This window comes from Catharus ustulatus, chromosome 6 (assembly GCF_009819885.2).
Source record: "Catharus ustulatus isolate bCatUst1 chromosome 6, bCatUst1.pri.v2, whole genome shotgun sequence".
NCBI classification, from domain to species: domain Eukaryota; kingdom Metazoa; phylum Chordata; class Aves; order Passeriformes; family Turdidae; genus Catharus; species Catharus ustulatus.
Genome location: NC_046226.1, coordinates 53,336,557 through 53,347,745, shown reverse-complemented (window position 1 = coordinate 53,347,745; position 11,189 = coordinate 53,336,557). Strand labels below are relative to the sequence as shown.

Sequence of the window (11,189 nt, the reverse complement as noted above, 5' to 3'; positions counted from 1 at the left end):
CAAATGCAGATGTAGTTTTTATATGCAGAGTGAAAAAATGTTATTTTATATTATTACTGTTTGAGATAGCAATGTAAAATTGTTTTGAGAGGTTCATAATTAGAATTTAGGCATCCTGGATCAGCTACCAACTGGAACCTCGTTGAGCCTGAAGGAAGAACATCGCCGATGGGAAAGAATCAGACGCCTCCTTGATCAATGGAAACGGCCCAGACGGATTGAAAAGTTCCTCAGGAGGCTCCAGCAGTCAGCATTAACTGATTTATTGATGGAGCTGCAACTCCAGAAAAAACGGACAGGTAACATCTGTTATTGAGAGGGTTCAGAAACAAACAACACACTGGGAATGTATTAATTTTGACTTGAATTATTTGTACTGTTTGCACCTGTTGGTTTAATTCCCAATGAAAAGCAACTAAGACGGAAGAAAAAATAAAGAAATAATTTGTTTAGCTTGTTTAGTGTGTGTGAACAGCCAACTTTAGAAAGGTATTTTAGTATGGTTTTTTTGAATCTGTTGTCTAAACTGTGTATTAAAGCAAATCTTGTTGCTGTGTGCACATCTCAGGAGCTTTATTGGATTTGGAAAAAGTAGTTGGTCAGTCCAGGGTAAGAGACAGGACAGTGCTGCAGAACTACAAATTATTTGTGCCATCTTTGGAACAGAAAAAGTTAAAATGGCTCATACGAACTTTATGAGGCCAGGGGTGCCAAACAAATCCCAGGACAAAAACAAATCTTTGCTACCGAGAAGATTGACATCTCGGCCCTTGGCTGCAACCCAAGGGACCTTGGGAAGGTAGAACGTGAAAAGGTCCTGAGGATTTTCACTGTGCTCACCCCTGGCAATCGACCAAAGCCATAAGGATGCATGGAACAGAACCCAGACAAGCAGCACGAGAGGCAGCAATAAAGAAACAAACTGTTCCTGATCCCTGTGACAAATGCAATGGTTCTGTGTGGGTCAGGGATAAGATGGAATCAGTTTTTGTGGCACATCCGTGTATTAGCACTGCCTGTTATGATGGGAAAAGTTTCTTAAGAACATTGTTAAGAATTGAAAAATATATTGAGTAGGGAGGAATTTAAAATTTAAGGGGCAGGCTCGTTATAATAACAGTAATCAATTTCATCCTAGATAAGAATTTTTTTTTTGTTTTCAAACAGATGAGTATAAAAAGAGCCGAATAAGAAAATAGTTGGAAAACAAGAAGAAATTAAAAGGTATAAGGAAAAAAATAGAGGGACAGAGTTAAAGAATCTAAATGAGTTGTATAAATAAATAAAACAACACTCTAGAGTCTGAGATTAGACAACTTCACGGAGCAGCCTTGTCTGCTGAGGTTGGTGTGCCACGGAGGCCTAGAGGTGCCGGCACGGGGCCGCTGTGGCCGTACATGGCCGAGTGCTCCGGGAGCGAGGAGTCTCTCTGGGAATGCGGGCGCTCGGAAGAGCGCGAGTGCGGGCGCGGCGTCGGGGCAGGGGCCGTGTGCTCAGGTCAGTGGCGGGCAGCCCCAGAGCAGGGTCCGGCAGAGGCCGCGGGGGGTTGGTGGCCGTGCCGTGACCCCGCTGCCCCCCTTGCAGAGCAGATCTCCGTGCGGCTGGCAGGCGGCCGTGGGCGCTGCCGTGGCTCCCTGGAGGTGTCCTATAACGGCACCTGGGGCCGCGTGTGCTCCAACGGCACCAGCACCGGCACCGCCGGCACCGTGTGCCGCCAGCTGGGCTGTGGGGAGCGGGGCTGGCTGTCGGCCGACACTGCCCAGCAGCCGTCCCGTGCCTGGCTGGCCTGGGTGGGCTGCGAGGACGGGGCTCACTCACTCTGGGAGTGCCCCTCGGCTCCCTGGCACCTGCAGAGCTGCGGCATTGGCGGGCAGGTCCACGTGGAATGTGAGGAGGACAGCGATGGCAGCACTGGGACAGACACTACCCCACGTCCTGTGGGTGCCACCAGCACAGGTAGCTCTGCCCGTGCCTGCATCCCCCACACGGGGCTGGCTGGGATCTCCCTCCCCTCACTGCCTGCCTGTGTCCCCAAAGGTGTTCCCAGGAGAAGCACTCGAGTACCGGCCGTGGGGACGGTGTCTGTGTCAACTGTGCTGTGCGTGGTGCTGGGGACGCTGCTGTGCCTGGCCCTGGGTGCCCTGGCCGTGCTGCTGTGCCGTGCCCGTGCCTGGCGCAGAGGTGGGTCCTGCTGGGTGGGGGACCGGGACAGAGCCGGTTTGGGGGTCCATGTGCTCCTGCCCTATGGAACAGCTCAGAAGTTGGGCAGGGATGATCTTGGTGCCACCCACAGTGCCCAGGGCCCCAGGTAAATGCTGCCTGTGGTTCCAGGCCGTGGCAGAGCTGCAGATGCCATCTCCAATGGTGTCTATGAGGAGCTGGACTACACGGCCATGCCGGAGTACCAGGAGGTGCCCAGTCGCCCAGGTGGGTGCAGCCCTTGTGCCCCAGCTCTGTGTGGAGTGATGGCATAGCCCGAGCCCTGCCAGGGCTGCTGCTCACTGCCATGGACCCCTCTGCATTTCCCAGACCCCCCTGCCTGGCCCAAGCAAGGAATCGCTGACGTTTATGACAATGTTCTGGATGTGCCACAGGAGACCCCTGATCCCAGCACTGTGGATATGTGCAAGGGAGTGGCACAGCAGAGGTGGATCTGTGTCCTCCCCACAGGTCAGAGCCCTCACAGCTGCCCTGTGCCCTCTGCAGAGCCACTCCATGGCAGGCTTTGGCTGTGGGGGCGGGCAGGGACCCAGCAGCAGATCCATGGGTACTGTGGTCAGAGCCCAGGTGGGGTCTGTCAGGGGGGACACGGAGCTGCCTGTCCCCTCAGGCACCTTTCTGTACTGTTCCCAAGGTGGAATCTCCTCCCTTCCAAGTGCCTCAGGACCCAGCAGGTACCACTAGGAGAATCCCCCGGGGCGCACGGACTGTGATGATGTTGGCAGCAACGCCCTGGAGACGGAGCCATGAGGATCCCCTGGTCATGCTCGTTCCTGGGGACACGTGTGTGGCAGTGTGGGGATCCCTGTCCTCAGGGAGGGGTGGCCCTGCCCACAGAGATCACCGATCGCTGTCCAGCGCTGCAGGAAAACAGCTCCTGTGTAGGGATTTTCTTCAATTTCAATGCGAATTTCCCTTTTATCCTATTAAAATCCTAATTGGACAGAGACTCACTCGCAGGTTCGGTACAGGAATCTCTATCTCTGGTACGTCGGTCATTTACTGGTTATGTGAGCAGGAACTGGGTGCACAGACACATCCTCGGAGTTAGTGGGACCAGGGGATAGAGCACTGGGAGATTGCTGGGATTGTCTGCTCTTTCTTTATGAGGTACTGCCTAATGCGCAGAAGTGCTCCCAACAACGCCGAAGGGAAAAGGGAGACCCGTTCCCCTCCCCGCTGTCAGATGCAGCAGGATCTCATCCCTGGGACCCACAGGGAGCCGGGTGGGGCAGGGTGAGACCCACTTGGGCTGGGAATGGTTCTAGGATTTGGAAGGGCTTTTCCGAAAAGAGGCGAGGTGTTCTGAAAGAGGCGATCACCTTCCTGCCCCGCGGCAGGAGCCCGCGGTGGCAGGGCAGCCGGGCCATGGCCCCTGCCTGCGGCACGTCATGCTCCAGGAGGTTCCCGATCTTCAGGACGGGCTGCAGTGCCCGCAGGGCGTCCAGTTCCTGCAGCAGGGCCGGGCTGAAGCCGTCCGTGCTCAGCCTGGGCACGGAGGAGGCAGGAGAAGAGGAGAAGGTGTTGGATCGTGTGGGGAGGGAGGTGCTGAAGCAGGCGGGATGCCGGTGCTGCCCTGCCTGTCCCGCAGCATCCTCTCCCCGGCTCGGCAGTGGCGGGCGTGGAAGGGGCCGTGGCAGGGCCCTGAGCCCAGGCTCCGCTGCGGGCAGGCGGGATGGCGGAGCTGCCGGCAGAGCTGCAGGACGCCCTGGGCTCCCAGCTCGTTGTCCCTGAGGTGCAGGCAGGTGAGACGGGGCCCCTGCAGCAGGCGCCCGAGAGCCGGCAGCTGCCCAGCCTGTGGGAGCGAGGCAAACAGGGCAGGAGCGCTTCGGGCTCTGCTCGGGAGCTGCTCCAGGTGGGAAGGGCGGAGCAGCGCCTGAGCTCGTGGCAGCAGCAGGGGCTGCTGAGGCGGCGATAGCGCAGCCCGATGAGAAGCGGCAGGAAAGAGGCTCGGAGCCGAGCGAGGGCCCCCGGAGGTCTCGGAGCGCTCGGAGAGCTCCTGTCCCCTGGGGCCGGGGCGGCAGCCACCCAGGCACCAAGGCCGCTCCCGTTCGGGTGTCCCCAGCTGCCCCGCTTTGGGCTCGGTGCCGTGCGTGCGTGTGTGACAGGGACAGCTCCGGGACAGTGCCCGGTGCCGCAGTGCCCGGCAGAGCGGGGAGATGGGGCAGGGCAGCTCCTCCCGCCGGCGCACAGCGAGGGAGCGGCACGATGTGGCCGTGAGGAATTGCTGCGGTGCAGGTGGATGGGGAGCAGCTGCAGTTCCGGCTGCTGCGTTTGCTCCGGGTGGGAGCCCGGGAAAAGAGGCCGGGTCTATTAATTGGTAGGACGCACACGACTCACACGAACCACAGTTTTTTATTAAAAACACTACATACCTTCTTTGAGCGGACTTCTTTCCTCACAACTCCGACTGTTTTCCTCATATGCAGGTTCTCACTGTCTACTTTGTCTACAGGCAGCTTCACACAGCTCTGACGCTTTGTTTCCTATTTGTGGGTTTCCTTCTTGTTGCTACAGCAAGATTGGCTAAACCCCAAGCTGTCCCTGAGCAGGTCCCCTAACCCTGACTGTGCCTTACACAGCATCTTCTTGCCTTGTCTGTCCTCCCAGAACAGCCAGCTCACTCTGGGTCTCAACCTCCAACTCCATCTGCAGCTGTAACTCGTGGCCAGCAAACCCTCTCTTTTATAACACCCAACCTCAACTGGGTGCGATTGCCTTCTGTACTAAACTTTCAAATTATTATCCTACACTTAAAAACTCTCCTGCTAAAGCGGGAAAATGCCGATCCTTTCCATAACAAAGGGTCGGGGAACACAGTGGTCCTGGTCAGGTGACGGACAGTGAGAGAGACAGCAGGAGACTGGGATCAGGACGAGGAGAGACTTTCGAGTGGATTTTTTGTGTTCGGAATGTGAGTGGGTGAAAGCCCAGTTCCTATGCCTGGGGCACTGCAGAGAGGAACCAACGAACTGGGGCTGTTTGTGTGTTCCTGCGGCAGCAGAAAATTGATTTACATAGGAGGACACCTGTGATTTTGTATTGGGAAATCTGGGGTGGAACGGGGGAGGAAACGTGAGGCCTCAGTGAGGGAGAGGGTGTTTGGAGAAGCTCCGGGAAAAGCGTGGGTCCGTGGAGCTGAAGCCGTACAGGCACCAGCAGGAAAAGAGGATTCCTGCACTGAGAATAAGCCAAAAGAGAGTGCGGTGAGGGGTAACCCAGGGACGTTTCCTTTCGAGCGCGGCTGCCGAGGCGCAGCGGCACGGAGCGGCGGGGCAGGGGCAGCGCGGAGCCGCGGCGTTATCGGCGGCAGCGCAGGTGTCGGGAGCTGCGTGCGGTCGATGGCGGGGCCGGGAGCCGCCGGGGGGTGACCGCCTCCTTCCTGCCCTGGCGGCGAGGCGAGCGCGGGGCCAGAGCTGCGGCAGCAGCGCCATGTGCCAGCGCCGCCGCGAGGGACCGGGGAGCTGGTCCAGCTCCGAGCGGAGCCGGGGGCTGCTGCCACCCCCCGCGGGGGCTGCGAGCACCGCGGGAGGGGAGCGCCCCAGAGATAAGGGCTTGGGGCTTTGCAGGTGCATGAGCGAGAGCAGCTCTTGCTAGGATGTGGGGTGAGGGCTGTCCCTATCAGCAAGGCTCTTGCCAGGCTGCAGCAGCAGAGCAGGAGGCTCGGGGGATACAGGAAGGGCCCCCCCAGCGCAGGTGTCGTGGGGGAGCTGCCTCCCCCCAGAGACATCCGGGTGGCAGCCCACTGTGGGGAGGTGTGTGACGCCAGAAGCGGAGCCGAGGCTCATATTTGGGCACGGAGCAGGTTATTGGAGGCTGCGGCCCCAGAGGCGGCAGAGGAGGCACCTGATAAAGGCTGCCCGGCTGCTGCTGCTGCTGCTGCGTGCATTGGCTCGGGCGCTGGCGAGAGGTGGCCTGGCTGCGCTGGCTCGGGGCCGCTGCCATGGGGCCGCTGCTGGCGCTGGGGCTGCTGGTGTGCGTGCAGCTGAGTGCGGGTGAGTGGCGGGCGCTGGGAGCGGGGCCCGCGGCGGTGCCGGGCCCGGCTCAGCAGCCTCCGTGCCGCAGGCTCCGGGGAGCTGCGTCTGGTGGGCGGCGGCGGGCGCTGTGCCGGGAGAGTGGAGGTGAAGCACGACGGTGAGTGGGGCTCCGTGTGCGTCTTCGACTTTGACCGGAAAGCCCTTTGGGCCAGCGTGGTGTGCCGGCAGCTGGGCTGTGGCCGCGTGGCCAGGGCGTCCTCGTACGCCCCGTTCGGGCAGGGTACCGGGCGGATCTGGCTGCAGCCCTACTTTTGTAACGGCACCGAGAATGGGCTGGAGGAATGTCAGCATTTCGGATGGGGACGGCACTTCTGCGACCCGGGCTGGCATGCGGGTGTGACGTGCACAGGTGAGGGGACACGCTGGCCGTGCTGGGACAGCCGCGTTGTGCTGGAGCATCCCGGGCAGGGCTGAGCCGTGTCCCTGGCCTGGTGCAGATGCCGTGGAGCTGAGGCTGGCGGGCGGCGGCAGTCCGTGTGCCGGGAGAGTGGAGGTGAAGCTGCAGGGACAATGGGGTTCGGTGGCCGACCCTGCATGGGATATGAAGGATGCTGAGGTGGTTTGCCAGCAGCTGGGCTGTGGTTCGGCTGCCGGTGCCTACTCCGCCCGTAAGCGCTTCGGCGAAGGGGACGGGCCTGTCAGTCTGGCCCTAGTGGACTGCAAAGGGTCCGAGGCCACTCTCTGGGACTGCGAGATCCGTGGCTGGGGACCCAATGGCAGCATCCATGACTGGGACGCTGCTGTTGTGTGCCAAGGTAGGAGTTAGGTTTGGGGGGGATGTGACACTTCATGCACTTCATGAAGTGCCTCTGAGCCTGCACTGCTCCTTTAGGATTTTCCCGGCTGGTCGGAGGGGCTGGAGCCTGTGCCGGGCAGCTGGAGGTGCGGCAGGGCCAAGCCTGGGTTGGTGTGTGTGAGGATCAGGTGGACATGAAGGCGGCCCAGGTCGTGTGCAGGGAGCTGGGCTGCGGAGAGCCGCTCGCCATGGCCGGCAGTGGCCGGTTTGGGGCGGCATCGGCATCGCTCTGGGACGGCGGCTTCCAGTGCAATGGCACCGAGCCCCTCCTCAGTGCCTGTGCCCGGCGTCCGGCCCCGAGCCAGGGCTGCAGCGGCCGTGCCAGCATCATCTGCTCCCGTAAGTGCCGGGAACACCGGGGGCTCTTGGGCTCCGTGCAGCATCCCCGCCCTGACCGCCCTTCCTGCCACAGCCTACACGGGCTTCCGCCTGGGGAACGGCAGCTCGGGATGCTCCGGCCGAGTGGAGGTGGCCGTGAGGGGGACGTGGGGGTCCGTGTGCGCCAGCGAGTGGGACCTGCCCGACGCGCACGTCCTGTGCCGCCACCTGGGCTGCGGCCGCGCCCTCTCGGTGCCCCCGGGAGGCTCCTTCGGCAGCGGGGAGGGGCCGCTGCGGCCGGACACCTTCGGCTGCAGCGGGAGCGAGCGGCACCCGGGCCAGTGCCCCGTGACCGTGCTGGGGAAGGCTCCGTGTGCCCCCGGGAACGCCGCTGCTGTCAACTGCTCAGGTTTGTACGACATCTCCAGGAGGAGCGGTAAGGGATTTTGAGACTGTCCAGAAGCTGGGATGAGATGACACATGGTTATTTTTGGATGAAGAGCTGATTCTGGGCATTTTGCAGGCATTGTCGCGTCCCTGCGGCTGGTGGAGGGTGAGACCCGGTGCGATGGGTGGCTCGACTTGGCCATAAGCTCTGGGGCGTGGCGCCGTGTGCCAGGAGAGCTTTTGCTCATACGGAATTTCAGCAAGGTTTGCAGGGAGCTTGACTGTGGAGAACTGGACAAAGGTGATGTTGTTGCTGGTCCGGTTACCGTGTGGGACAGCAACGAGACAGAGAGACCCATCATGGAAAGTGTGGTCATTAACATCACGGAGATGACACCTGCGCTGAATGGGATTTCCACAGAGTTGTATGGGAACATATATTTTTACGACTCATCAAGTGGTTTTTACATCTGGATAACCACTGGACCAGCTGGCAGCCCTCACGGAGCGGCTCTTGTCTGCTCAGGTTGGTGTTTCACGGAGGCCTGGAGGTGCCGGTGCCCCAAGCAGCCACCCCAGCCCGGTCCTTCCGTGCCCGCAGGCAGCCGGCGGGTGAGGCTGGTGGGGAGCTCAGGGCGCTGTGCCGGGCGCGTGGAGGTCTATTCCGGTGGCAGCTGGAGCAGCGTGTGCCAGGAAGGCTGGGACCTGCAGGACGCTGCCGTTGTGTGCCGGGAGCTGGGCTGTGGCAGGGCCCTGGAGGCCCCGAGCTCGGCGCGCTTCGGTGGCGGCACGGGGCCGCTGTGGCCGTACATGGCCGAGTGCTCCGGGAGCGAGGAGTCTCTCTGGGAATGCGGGCGCTCGGAAGAGCGCGAGTGCGGGCGCGGCGTCGGGGCAGGGGCCGTGTGCTCAGGTCAGTGGCGGGCAGCCCCAGAGCAGGGTCCGGCAGAGGCCGCGGGGGGTTGGTGGCCGTGCCGTGACCCCGCTGCCCCCCTTGCAGAGCAGATCTCCGTGCGGCTGGCAGGCGGCCGTGGGCGCTGCCGTGGCTCCCTGGAGGTGTCCTATAACGGCACCTGGGGCCGCGTGTGCTCCAACGGCACCAGCACCGGCACCGCCGGCACCGTGTGCCGCCAGCTGGGCTGTGGGGAGCGGGGTCGGCTGTCGGCCGACACTGCCCAGCAGCCGTCCCGTGCCTGGCTGGCCTGGGTGGGCTGCGAGGACGGGGCCCGCTCACTCTGGGATTGCCCCTCGGCTCCCTGGCACCTGCAGAGCTGCGGCATTGGCGGGCACGTGCACGTGGAATGTGAGGAGGACAGGGATGGCAGCACTGGGACAGACACTACCCCAGATCCGGAGGGTGCCACCAGCACAGGTAGCTCTGCCCGTGCCTGCATCCTCCACATGGGGCTGGCTGGGATCCCCCTCCCCTCACTGCCTGCCTGTGTCCCAAAGGTGTTCCCAGGAGAAGCACTCGAGTACCGGCCGTGGGGACGGTGCCTGTGCCAACTGTGCTGTGCGTGGTGCTGGGGACGCTGCTGTGGCTGGCCCTGGGTGCCCTGGCCGTGCTGCTGTGCCGTGCCCGTGCCTGGCGCAGAGGTGGGTCCTGCTGGGTGGGGGAACAGGACAGAGCCGGTTTGGGGGTCCATGTGCTCCTGCCCTATGGAACAGCTCAGAAGTTGGGCAGGGGTGATCTTGGTGCCACCCACAGTGCCCAGGGCCCCAGGTAAATGCTGCCTGTGGTTCCAGGCCGTGACAGAGCTGCAGATGCCATCTCCAATGGTGTCTACGAGGAGCTGGACTACACGGCCATGCCGGAGTACCAGGAGGTGCCCAGTCGCCCAGGTGGGTGCAGCCCTTGTGTCCCAGCTCTGTGCGGAGTGAAGGCTCTGCCTGACAGCCCCAGGGCAGCTTTGGGTCCTGCTGTCCCAACAGTGGCTCCTGGCCATGGGCTCGGGTTCCCTCTTGGTCCCAGATCAACCGCGCTGTGTGCTGTGAGGTTCTGTCACCTCGGAGCAACCTGAGTCCACCCCCCTGTCCCTGTTTATCCCCTTCAGGTTCCGTGCAGGAGGGAGGGATCAAGAAGCTGCCGTATTCCAGCAGGGACATCCTGGAGAGCAGTGACACCGAGGCAGCCCCAGGTGGGGTCACAGGGCAGGAAGCCAGCCGGGAGGGCAGGGGAGAGGGGACACAGCTGGGCTGGGGAGCTGAGGGGACAAGTGCTCCCCTTGTTAGTGTGCAGCACAGCATTGCCTTTCCCTGCTGGGCCAAGCGTCACCAGCACATCTCTGGTGGGAAGGCCAGAGGGGATGGCACATCCAGAGCCCTGCCAGGGCTGCTGCTCACTGCCATGGACCCCTCTGCATTTCCCAGACCCCCCTGCCTGGCCTGAGCAAGGAATCTCGGATGGCTACGACGATGTTCTGGATGTACCACAGAAGGCTCCTGCTCCCCGCGATGGGGCCATGTTCAAGGGAGAGGCACAGCCGGTGTGGATCTGTGTCCTCCCCACAGGTCAGAGGCCTCACAGCTGCCCTGTGCCCTCTGCAGAGCCACTCCATGGCAGGCTTTGGCTGTGGGGTCGGGCAGGGACCCAGCAACAGATCCATGGGTGCTGTGGTCAGAGCCCAGGTGGGGTCTGTCAGGGGGGGCACGGAGCTGCCTGTCCCCTCAGGCACCTTTCTGTATTGTCCCCAAGGTGGAATCTCCTCCCCTCCAAATGTCCCAGGAGCCACCAGGGACCCCATGGATCACTTCCCACGGCACACAGACTATGATGATGTTGGCAGCAGCAGCCTGGACACGGCGCCATGAGGATTCCCTGTCCATGTCCCAGCCCTGGGGACACGTGTGTGGCAATGTGGTGGGGCCCTTTGCCCAGGGAGGGGTAGCCCAGGCCACACAGATCACCAATCAGTGTCCAGCGCTTCAGGAAAACAATTCCTATATAGGGATTTTCTTTGATTTCAGTGTGAATTTCCATTTTATCTTAATAAAACCCAATCTGCACACAGAGTCACTGCCTATGTTGGGCCCTCTGGTGCAATCAGTTCTGTCCTGAGTCCATCATCTCATCTCTGGGGATGCGAGTAGGAACTACAAACACAGACACATCCCTGGGATTAGTTGGATCAGGAGGAAGAGCACTGGGAGATTATTTGGATTGTCTGCAGGGTTTTTATTAGGCACTGCCAAATGCACACAACTGTCCCCAGTAACACTGAGGGGGAAAGGGACAGTGCAGGACCTGGTTCCCATCCGCAGATGCAGCAGGATCTCCTCCCTGTGCCCCACGGGTGAAGCAGGCTCAGAACCCCTGGCAGCAATGAGAGCAGGGCTGGGAATGGATCCGGTTGTGGGAATGGCTTTTCCTGAAGGAGGGGAGGTGTTCTGAAGGGCAGCGCCTTCCTGCCCCTCGGCAGGAGCCCGCGGTGGCA

At 61.3% G+C, this 11,189-nt stretch overlaps 2 protein-coding genes across 3 annotated transcripts; both read left to right on the top strand.

The window, feature by feature from the left end:
* Positions 1-219: 219 nt before the first annotated feature.
* On the top strand, positions 220-3,058 carry LOC116998004 (antigen WC1.1-like). 2 transcript variants are annotated; one of them, XM_033063285.2, is made up of 6 exons: positions 220-299; positions 1,168-1,497; positions 1,585-1,956; positions 2,038-2,181; positions 2,332-2,427; positions 2,855-3,056. In XM_033063285.2, the coding sequence occupies exons 2-6, from the start codon at positions 1,398-1,400 to the stop codon at positions 2,902-2,904; spliced, it is 762 nt and encodes a 253-aa protein (XP_032919176.1). In that variant the 5' UTR covers positions 220-299; positions 1,168-1,397; the 3' UTR covers positions 2,905-3,056. The 2 variants fall into 2 exon arrangements, with proteins under 2 accessions (XP_032919176.1, XP_032919175.1); XM_033063284.2 differs by having other exon boundaries at positions 1,168-1,956; positions 2,855-3,058.
* Positions 3,059-5,586: 2,528 nt separating this feature from the next.
* Positions 5,587-10,750, top strand: LOC116997709 (antigen WC1.1-like). Its single transcript, XM_042779414.1, has 12 exons — positions 5,587-6,215; positions 6,286-6,606; positions 6,695-7,012; positions 7,090-7,392; positions 7,466-7,780; positions 7,895-8,284; positions 8,360-8,668; positions 8,756-9,127; positions 9,232-9,355; positions 9,512-9,597; positions 9,810-9,893; positions 10,451-10,750. Exons 1-12 carry the CDS (start codon positions 6,164-6,166, stop codon positions 10,564-10,566), a joined length of 2,790 nt encoding a protein of 929 aa, XP_042635348.1. The 5' UTR covers positions 5,587-6,163; the 3' UTR covers positions 10,567-10,750.
* The last annotated feature ends 439 nt before the right edge of the window (positions 10,751-11,189 follow it).